The sequence below is a fragment of the Physcomitrium patens genome, chromosome 23 (assembly GCF_059467195.1).
Source record: "Physcomitrium patens ecotype Gransden chromosome 23, ASM5946719v1, whole genome shotgun sequence".
Classification (NCBI taxonomy): Eukaryota; Viridiplantae; Streptophyta; class Bryopsida; order Funariales; family Funariaceae; genus Physcomitrium; species Physcomitrium patens.
The window spans coordinates 7,454,105-7,464,383 of NC_143432.1; the positions used below are offsets into that span (position 1 = coordinate 7,454,105).

Here is a 10,279-nt window from a genome sequence, read left to right on the forward strand (position 1 = left end):
AATGCCATGTCTCCACACACACACAGTAAAGCCCCGTATACCAAAAGGCCACTGTCAACAACATTCTCCAAAAGTGCTGCACTCCAAGTATCCATCAGTACATTAAAAAGGGGTATGCAAGGGAGCAGGAGAGAGGGAGAGGGAGAGTAGTTGAGATTTCAATGGGAGGATGTAGTACTACCCCTCCAAGTGTAGAATTCCCAAAGCTGGGTACAGTACTCCCCCTTCCCCCAAAGAGGGGGATAAACACAGGCTTGGATGAGTGTTGACTTGGCAATGCAGCTGGGTGAGGCCAGGGGGTCAAACAGAATGCTATAGTGCAATGGATTAAAAAAGTCATTTAGCGATGGGAGAAGAAAAGGAGTAAAAAAAAGAGAAAGAGAGAGAGAAAGACAGAGAGGGGACATGTAGGGGGGGGGGAGACAGGGGATGGAGGATCTGAGAGGGCCCGGAAGAGGCAGCATTAAATGGAGAAGAAGCCCTGAGTAAATGCTCAAGCTTTGCCATGCTAAGTCAAGTGAGCACTACTGCAATCCTGATCGGTTGAAGAGAGACAGTGTGAGAGAGTGAGAGTGAGAGAGAGAGCAAGCAAGAGAGTGAGAGACTACACTGGGACTTAAGCTCAGTGAGCTCTCGTTGATTGATCCGACAAGGTGTGCAATCCTCGCGTGAATGCTCACAGGATTACACCCACTGGAGAGAGTTTTGGAAGAGTCTCGGAAGAGTTGTTGTTGTTGTTGATGATAGTTGGTTGGTTAGTTAGTTTGAGGGGATTGCGAAGCGGTACGAGGATTGCAACGTGCATCGGAGCTTGAGGGCATTTTCTGAGGTTAGAATCGGGTGCATTGCAGTTTCTGTGGAGAGAGAGAGAGGGAGAGGCGGAAGTTGCGGTAGTGCGGTCTTGTGTCGATCGCGTGAGTGAATTCGGGTGTCGGAATTTGGTTATTGTTCGCTGGGTTGTAGCAAGCAAGGAGCAGCACGGGTAATGCGGGTGTTCTTGGAGAGGTCGAAGCGGGATGAGAGTATGATTTCTCGTCGTGAATGCGTGTAGTGTGCGGAACGAGGGGGGATTTCCGGAGGTTGGTGGGTGTGTGTGTCTGTCTAATGCTGGTCTCGAAATGGAGGTGTCTGGGAGGGTGTGAGACCAGGGAGGTCGATTAATTGTGTGTAGAAAGATGTGTCCGACAATGTGGCAAGAAGGTTGGTCGCAGAGTTTGTCACTGAGGCAATCCACTTCACTAAGCATCTCATGGACTGTGGTGCTCACATGGTGACAATGCGAGCTGCTTGAACGGCAAGCCTTTGGTTAGGAAGGTCGTGCATACTCTGATAATTCTTCGGAGTTTACAGCAGCCATTGTAGCAACCTCAAGGAAGTAGCCTCGCTCAGTAGCCACCGATTCCAATTCTTCAGAGCTTGTCGGAGAGTCTCACTCATACAGATCACCCACAGTCGGCCAGTCAGTAAGCCAGCCAAACACATTTATCTCGCAGCAATTTGCCGAGGTTCAGCAATTGATGCACTGCATTTGGGTTTTTCTGCAACTGGGTTCTGAGGGAAGGGTATTGCGGTGAGAGAGGTGGAGTGTGGGTAGATTGATGAGTCGGAGTTGTATCAACCGAGACCTGGTGTAGCGGAAGTAGGGAAACAAGGTTTTAGGTGCGGGAGGGTGATCAGGAGCCTGGATGCACCGATTCCAAAGAATTTAAACGATTCTTCTTCGTATTGTTACAGTAGCGGTTCCTGGTAACGGACTCGCGTTGGCATTGTTGGCAGACAGTAGCAATGTTTGTCTTTGAAGGGGTTTAGCGAGAGGTTCGTAAAGTCTTGAGGGTTTATGAGGCCTTGGAAGTTCACAACAATGTATCATGCGTGACGGTGCCTGGTTGGGCCTGTGATTCTAATTAGTATGACGAGTACCTGATCATTCTTCTTTGTGTGGTGTATGTGCAGATATGTACTTGTCACACTTGGGAGACGAGTATCATTTTTGATGAAACGGATCGACCAAGACGCCTTGCGTCGAGCATAGAGATTGATGCTAACACGGCAAGAATTGCTCCTCGGCGCTAGTGTGAGAGCAACCAAACGACCCGAAATGTTGAGCGACGTTGCCGTCATGTGCGCTCCTAGAGCTGAGACAATGGGTGTTCGGTCCAAGATGGAGCCGTGGTCCCTGCACGATGACTTCTCACTTGTGAACGAGTCAGGATCGCCTCTGAGTACAGGTCTTTTCATCGATCCGTTAACTTCCTAATGCTTTTTGATACTTGTTATAATCAGAGCGTGGCAAATGCTGACCCTCGTGGAGAATTCTCTGATAGAATGTGTGGCGTGCTGTGTGTCTGCAGCCATCTCCACGTCCTTTTGGGACCAGTTGTTGCAGAACAAAGTCGACTCCAACACCTTGTTTGCCATGACTGCCTCACCTGCGGATAGAGGCCTTCAGCCTTCGACTCCTACGTTTTATTCGTATGCTCGTGACACCAGCCAAGGTTTGTGTCGAATCATATTATCTTCTTTGTACAGACTGTGTACTTGGAGTTTCTAATGTAGTACCCAATAACGCACCGAGGCATGAGTTTGTGTTCAAGTCAATGCCGGCCAATTTCTTTAGCCATTTTCAACTGGCTAACTACAATCTAAAACCCAACTGGTTTCTTTGTTTCCTCTTATGTTTCCAGGTAGTGACAGCACTGGGTCATCCTCCCATAGCGATCAACAAGAGGAGCGCTGCAAGAGGCGGCGTATGCTGCAGTTCAATCCTGGAGTGAACACAGGTGGCTTTGCCCGAGATTCACCTTCTTCTTATGAACGTGTCATCGGCTCGCCGACAACTACCTACTCCTCCTACTCTTCTTATTCTCCGTCCTACGAGGTAAGACTCAATCCTTTTCCCTTGCACATTCCCCTACTTTTTCTCACATTGTCCACTCTTGAGTTGCAAAAGAAGCCGCGAAACTAGATGAAGTCTAACTTAAGAACTCGGATGCGTTGATCGACAGAGCTCGCCTCTTTCTACAGTGTACAGCGGCGATGACTACATGTTGCCACCTTACGATTCGTCACCTGGTTTGACAACCTCGGCATGGTTTCCTGGCTCTGGTGAGCCCTCCCTCAACCTACTTTGATGCACTCCCACCGAATGAAACACTGAAGTGACTCGGATTGTGCTCCTTCACAGCAGCAATTTATTTCTGAGCACATGCTGATCAGGAACCAAATTTTGTTTCTCACGGAGGCTTATCGTGTGCATGCAGACAGTATTAGCTCTTGTGTGCTTCCCAATCCGCCACAACAACCTGTTGACAACTGGACGTTGTTGCAGACTTTGGAGAAGAGCCGACCCTACTGTGTTCCAGCACAAACGTATGTACCGGGTTCATTCCATTTTGGCTTGTGTTTCTTTTTCAGGCACATTATCATGTGTGATGCAAACACAGAGCATCTTGAGACATTCCTCAAAAGATCGGCGAAATTGACCGTTGATGGTTGCGTTGGTTTTGCAGGAAAGCTTCTGTGCTGCCGCTCGACACTTACAACTTCAATATTCTCCGAGAGCTTTATGGACTACAAGCTTGGAAACGGCCATTGCTACCCATGCCACTGTCCGACACCTCCCAACAACACATACTGCCACCATTGCAACACCAGCAACCTTCACGGCAAGCTATCCAACCGAAACAAGAAGTTGGAGCATCGCAAAACGCTCTTTCGCCTTTCTCAAAGCCTCCCACACCTGGTAAACACCCCTCGTCTCCATTACGGTTGAAAATCACAACAGTAGTGTGCATGTGGGCGCTTATAGATCAACAACTAGCTTCATGCCTTTTCACTTCTTCCCGCCCCCCAAAATCCGTATTGATCGTCTTTGAATTTCGTAATGAATTCAGGTCGGAGGCGCTCTGCAGAACCCACCGCACCCAAAACCAAGTCACCCAAACCGGTTGCATTGCCCTTCACCATGCTGAAACCCTCTGCTGCTCAAGGCGATGTGACGTTGAATGATATCAACAAGATCTTGCTGAGCCCGCCACCGTCACCGACAGACCGACCTTTCTCCAGTCACGAGAACAAAAGACCTCGCAGTCCTCCGGGAGCTGGTCTGTCTGGGAAATCTGTGGTGGCGTGCACCAAGATACACACAGAAGGCGCTGGCACCATCACGATCATGAGAACCAAGGGGTGACGGCGGCTAATCTCTTCCTCTCCATGATCCTCTGATCCTTCCGGTGACCAATTCGTCGAGACTTTCCATGGCGAGACCGACGGAGGCACTGCACCCAAGGGCGGACGATAACGGTGATGAGCCTCCTGCAACAGCCTTGACCCAGGTTTGCAAGCATCCACACGGCTTGACGCAAGACCAGTTGAGTGTACAAGTATTTCCCGCTTCAACCCCTGACCCGTTGATCGACAGCCCTCGTGGTACTTCGAAGAAGACGTTAAGGCTGCGCAACTGAGATTACTGTAAATTGGCTAAAGCTCTCTTGCGTGCTGCTCAACGATTCAAGCTTAAACATCTCACTAGTGTTCTTCAAAGCCAGGCCCCGCGAGGACCTCCCCCATTTGTAAATTAGTATGTCGATGCATTGCTTGCCAAGCATCTAAGACAGTCTTCAATGATTTGTTCCGATCCTATTCAATTGCACAGATTCAAGTGCAGCTATTATCCCGATCGTGCCTGTGTTCTGTCGGCAAACAGGAACCGGTGTCGGTGGAGCCCAGTCCCATGCGGTGGCGTTGTATCATTTACATGCTGATGAACTGTGATTCTTCTTCATTTTTCTTCTTATAAACTATTCCTCTTTACACTGCACTTTTGCCATTGAGCTTATATTCATAGAATTAAGCGGTTTGTAATTTTGTTGTTTTGGAAGTACGGATGCTTCAGAGCTACGACATAATTTGTTACAGTTGCTGCATTAATGAAACTGTCCAAATATTTGCGAGATTCTCTACCGCAAAGCCAACATCAAATTGATCTGTTGGCTCCTACAATGGACACTTATCACACACTCAAAGCGCATACCAGCTCAAGGATCTTTCCCAATTCTGCGGCCTTTACAACACAAAGCTTTCTAACATGTTGCGGTAACCGCCTCAGCTCACGACGTGCGGGCGCGGGGCCCATTCCCGTAACCTACGAGGGCGTTGGCTCGAAGTCGTCTCGGCGAGATGCTTTCGCCACGGTTGCCTGCTTGAGGAGCAATCCTCGCCGCTGTGGCCTTGGATTTACCTGCCGCAATTCCCATTTTCACCTCGCCGCTATCACGCGCTGCTCTCGCCCCCGCTCCCTTCGTGAGACATCTTGAGACATTCCTCAAAAGATTCGTGTTGTCACGGGATTGGGATTCTGCGTTACCTCCGTGTAGGTCATCAAACATGCAGGAACTTGAATTCGTGATGTTCCCGCGGGTGACGGCAAAAAGACGAGGATTGCGCGCGCCAGAATTCGTGAAGTGGGAGAAATCCATGCATCGCAAAGCGGGAGTTGAACCCTTGTGGATTGCGCGACTTGCTTTTATCTTCATTTGCAGTTTTCAACTGACGCCCACCTTCGAATGTCATTTCTCCATCCCTGGATCCTGAACCACCGTCATCGTACCACCCACTGGAGCTTTCAACCCTACGATAGCTTCCAATTTGCTCAGGAAAGATCTCATCAGTGAAATCTAAGTTTGGGTGGTCGAATTGCACTTCTCATGAACATGCTACGATAGGACGTCTTTGCGTAGGGGAAGCGATTCTTAGGACAGTCCAGCATTGTATGTTTGGTATCTGTTCTGGTTGCGAGGCTCTTTTGGTGGGGAATTGGTGATCAGGAGAGGAGATTAGGGCTTGGTGAGCGGAGAGGATAATGCACTAGTGTGTGATAATCAACTTGAAGCGACAGGTTGTTGGGGCGCTTAACTTCTGCCTTCACGAGAGTTTTCGGGTAATTGACGCCTAATCTGAGTGATGTTGTGCTGCTGGTAAAATTTGTAATGAGCTTACTGTCGTGGTCTTGGACAAGATTGGTTGAATGCCTTACCAAGCGAGGTGGCCTCTGCGAAGAGGTTACTGGCGACCTCCTGTTTATCCTCCGATTTCAACCCTTTTCTGTGTATATAATCCTTCTTTAATTTGTCAATCAGGCTTACAGAATGGTCAGATCTGCAAGGATGAGTTCTCTTAAAGAGTCAAGGTTTTGCTTGCATAATTGAGCTTCACGACAAGAGAATTGAATGTGTCTGAAGCCGATGACTACATTAACAGTCGTTTTTTCCTTCCCTTGAATTGAGCTAATGTGTTCTACGGTTGCGTATCCGACGTAGAAAGTGTCGAGTTTATAGCTTGAGACAATGCAAGGGATGCATGGCATGATGTGTAATAAATTCATCACACTAAATAATTCCTGACAATCTGTTCTAATTTGATTGTTCCAGGGGCTTAGTAATCCAACTGACGCGCTATTGAATGCGGTCAGTTGGACTACTATCAACATTCCCTTTTACTCCTTCAATCGCGGTCGTCTCCAGTCGAATAATCAAGATTATTAAGAAATTCATGAGTAGTTTCTTCGCGAGAGAGTTCGACAAGTACGCATGTAGCAAGGGGGTCGAGCAGTACGATACGAACATGTGAATTCTCGATGAAAGATTACCCTGATTACTTCAAAATTTGCATGTCAAGGGTGCTTAACTTCCGAGATGCCACTCACTCCCACTAGAACAATCAATAATGTAAAATTAGGCAATGCTGTTGCTGCAAATCACTTTGATGAATTCACGGACTTAGATGTGCAAGCGGCACAGCAGTTGGGTCCGTCTTCAAAAGACCTTGGAAGCTATGTTGATTCTTATAACAGTTCATAGCAGATTCAAAGAAAGATGAATTCATTCAATCCATGTATAACTGCGTTGGTCAGAAACGCAACTGCACCGAAGTCCATAGACTTGTCGACAGCTGCATTGTCCTCCGCACCATCGGGTTCGAAGATTGTGCAAGGCCAGATTGGAAAGCTTGTTGGAATTGTGAACTTGAATTTCAGGACAAAACCCACTTCACGAAAGAGTCTCTTGCAATCGTCCTCGGCGTCTGGTTTTGCTAAGTCACGCTCCACATGCTATGCTTCCAGTAGCAAGATTTCCATTTCCAAGCATATTAGGGCTTCCGTCTCTAATTTGGTGCATGATGCGCAATCATGTGGGCATCTGAGATTGCAACTAGGGTTAGCAACATGAATACTCAAGCTCATCACCATGGCTGAATGTAAATTATACCTCTGTGTCAAACATGCGACTTGTTGCATGGTTGACACAGAATAGATACACTGTGTGATCAACACCAGAAGAGGGAGATGTATTAGCAGAACAAGGGGTATATATACATTGTGGACATGAATATTGAGTAAGACTAATTTTTTTATTAGGGTAACACTAATTAATCTAGTGGTGATGTGGCATGATGACAACAAAGAGGAGTGTGGAATAGATTCATCAACATCCTTTCTCAATTTGTACTTCCTCTTTTCCCAATGTCTCAATACAGGGATATTGAGAGACTCTAGAAAGGTTGTAATTGTTAGTAGAGGAATTATTCATGCTATGCAACCTGTACTTTAACTTTAATTTTTAAGTATATTTTAGTGGATCTCTTCTAGTCTTTGATTGTCTTGACTTTGCAGTTTCAAGTGATTTTCTTAATGCTATGGTTGATTGTTGTGGCAATCCAAAGGTTTTGCAAACTTGTGCATGATGTCATATTTTCATGGCTGTCCATCTTCTTATCTTATGAAAAGAAGTAAGAAGAATGAAAGACAATTGCAAGAAAAGTACTTTAGGAGGTAGGAATAGGAACACAAAGAGTGGAGGATGAAGAAGTAGGATTTGATAACTCTTGATTCTAACGTTTCTCTTCTTGGAGCATAGGTAACACGTCTACAAGAAGAACTTAAATTTTTTATGTAATATGCATGGATTTTAGGAGTAGAGTATATACAAGTTGACTAAGGTGTTAAGAGCAAGTCAAGAGTTATAAAGGATATATATTCAAGAAGTTTGGAATAAGGTAGAAGGTAGAGGATTTTGTAAGGAATTAAGGTTCTATGCTAGGTATCTATCGCCTTTCAAACTGTGTCAATATGTTAGGCTATTTATGAGTTATATTTGCTGCACTAATTGACCATTGATTATTTTCTATTTGTAATGAGGGTGAGATCTTTTGTAATCTAGCTTCTTTTTGATTTTTTTAATGAAATATTCATATACTAAAGATTTTATAAATATGTCTACTTGTTGCTCAAGGATTTATATATAACTTATTTTAATACTAATATCTTAATTTTTTTTTTGAATGAAGTAGTCAAATTTGATATTCTTTTTTTGGTTGTGTATTTATCATGGACATATGTATATATATTTCTCAAATAATATGAATAGGTCGAAAAAGTAAAAATAGATTAATTTAATAATATCTTATGGAGAAGCTTCTTAGAAGCTTCATAGATGTGATTTCACCTTTATACATGTATATAGATAAATTTATAGGTTAGAAACTTGGCCAATAAATTAGCCAAATGTCACATGTATTGATAGCTTGTATTATAAGCTAAAAATATGGCACACATATAAGAAACTTATCTTGCAAGTTAAAACATGTATCTCACAAATTAAATACTTATTGGAGGTCATATAGAACGTTGCCACATAGCTCTTAGATAGATAGTATATATAGAGGCAAAAGTTAAGCCCTTTTCACTCTTGTCAATTCTTTTCTTGCTTCTAGTCTAGTTTTAAGAGTCTCTAGTTTTTTGGCATTTGGTAATAGCTATTTTAATTTCTTATTAAATATATTTAATTTCTAATTTTTAGTTTGTCATCTCTCTTTGATTTATTTCTCACTTGTTTATGTATCTTCTTTGAATTCATGTCTTTGACAAAATTATTGGATTTTGCATAAGTTTGATATTGCTCATATTGTCACAGAGTAGTGATATCAATCCATTGCTTTCTAATTGTATTTCTTTTAGCAATTGGCAAAAATATGTTATATAGCAAGTAAGTTTAGAAAAGACACAATATTTTGCTTTCATCAAAGATAGTAACAATGATAGCTTCAATTTGCTTGATTAAGTAATGTAAGCTGATTCTAATTTGAACAAAATTTCTAAGATTGATTTATATAAATCTGTATCACTTGCTTAGTTTCCATTAGCATAGGTAAAAAAAACTCTCTCTTATCTTTGATTAGATAATATATTCCAAAGTCTAGAGTTTCTTCTAAGTATCTAAGTATGTTTTTGGGAGCCAACCATAGCATTGTAGTGTGTTGCTTAAGGATTCTATTTCAAGTGACTATATGCTATTGTCCTGTACAAACTATTGTTCTATATTGAAATAATTTTGAAGTGCGGCTTGATTTTCAGGTAGCAATATCAGCTCCTTGAGTGTTTTAGGTTGCAATAGAGGTTCTTGGAATAGAATAGGTTCCTTGAGTAGGAAAAGTTTGATACTCGCATATTTGTACTTTATAAGCTTTTCATTAAGAAGAATATATCAAGTCAAATGTATCTTCCTGTAAATAAGATTGAAGACTCTATAAAGTTTATTTTTCTTATCAAAGCCTAATAAAAACATCGCATATTTTTTCTTTTTAGTTTTGTCATTTCTTCTTTTAATATATAAAAGTAGGCCATCAATAAAAAAATCCTTAAATAATCTATATATAGCTTAATCTTTGAATATTACTCTTTTAGTATCTTGTTGAGTTTAGCATGGATGGAATTAATATTTATAAGAAGATTGGCTATATTGACTAATTTTATTCACAAGAATCTAAGACAATTATTGGTTGCTACTATAAATCTAGCTCTTTCAATAAAATTTCTATTTTCATGGTTACTAATATCATTTTATTAGAGAGTATTAGAAAGTGTTAAATGAGTTGTTGTTTCATTTCTTAATTTTTGAGATATGTATTAAATTTGGTAGATAAATATTTTCTATCTCTATTTATTCTAAGACAAAGGTTTTTTTTGTTTGTCTTGGTTTCTATACTTGTTTTGAATTTCTTAAATCTTTTTAAAGTTTCCAATTTGTATTTTATAAAATAAATCTAACTTTTATAAGAATAGTCATCTATAAAAGAACATAGTATTGTGATTTGCTTAGCAAAGGAATTTTAATTGATCATACTAAATGTAAATGGATGAATTATAGTACTTGAGAAGATTGGTATGATGATACCTGTAGAAAGCGCTTTCAATCTTAATGTCTTATAAGACAATCTTAACAAA

The 10,279-nt window shown here is 42.2% G+C and overlaps 2 protein-coding genes across 5 annotated transcripts; one reads left to right on the plus strand and one right to left on the minus strand.

The window, feature by feature from the left end:
* The first annotated feature begins 474 nt into the window (after positions 1–474).
* LOC112275686 (uncharacterized) lies at positions 475–4,819 on the plus strand. Of its 4 annotated transcripts, none has more exons than XM_024506271.3 (8): positions 475–829; positions 1,954–2,228; positions 2,352–2,495; positions 2,685–2,878; positions 3,006–3,105; positions 3,265–3,369; positions 3,510–3,742; positions 3,894–4,115. In XM_024506271.3, the coding sequence occupies exons 2-8, from the start codon at positions 2,039–2,041 to the stop codon at positions 3,969–3,971; spliced, it is 1,044 nt and encodes a 347-aa protein (XP_024362039.1). In that variant the 5' UTR covers positions 475–829; positions 1,954–2,038; the 3' UTR covers positions 3,972–4,115. The 4 variants fall into 4 exon arrangements, with proteins under 4 accessions (XP_024362039.1, XP_024362036.1, XP_024362038.1 ...); XM_024506268.3 differs by having other exon boundaries at positions 476–829; positions 3,261–3,369; positions 3,894–4,819; XM_024506270.3 differs by having other exon boundaries at positions 476–653; positions 3,261–3,369; positions 3,894–4,819.
* A 133-nt stretch (positions 4,820–4,952) lies between these two features.
* LOC141044798 (uncharacterized) lies at positions 4,953–6,448 on the minus strand. The gene is made up of 2 exons (XM_073530440.2): positions 6,035–6,448; positions 4,953–5,588 (listed from the first exon to the last, which is right to left on the minus strand). The coding sequence occupies exon 2, from the start codon at positions 5,532–5,534 to the stop codon at positions 5,109–5,111; it is 426 nt and encodes a 141-aa protein (XP_073386541.1). The 5' UTR covers positions 5,535–5,588; positions 6,035–6,448; the 3' UTR covers positions 4,953–5,108.
* Between the last annotated feature and the right edge of the window lie 3,831 nt (positions 6,449–10,279).

What these genes read in the sequence shown, in the direction of transcription:
- LOC112275686 (XM_024506268.3), top strand. Translation starts at nt 2,039, where the DNA reads ATGCTAACACGGCAAGAATTGCTCCTCGGCGCTAGTGTGAGAGCAACC. An exon ending in CTTATTCTCCGTCCTACGAG is followed by an intron (nt 2,879 to 3,005) that starts GTAAGACTCAAT and finishes GTTGATCGACAG; the next exon opens with AGCTCGCCTCTTTCTACAGT. An exon ending in CTCAAAGCCTCCCACACCTG is followed by an intron (nt 3,743 to 3,893) that starts GTAAACACCCCT and finishes TAATGAATTCAG; the next exon opens with GTCGGAGGCGCTCTGCAGAA.
- LOC141044798 (XM_073530440.2), bottom strand. Translation starts at nt 5,534, where the DNA reads ATGAAGATAAAAGCAAGTCGCGCAATCCACAAGGGTTCAACTCCCGCT.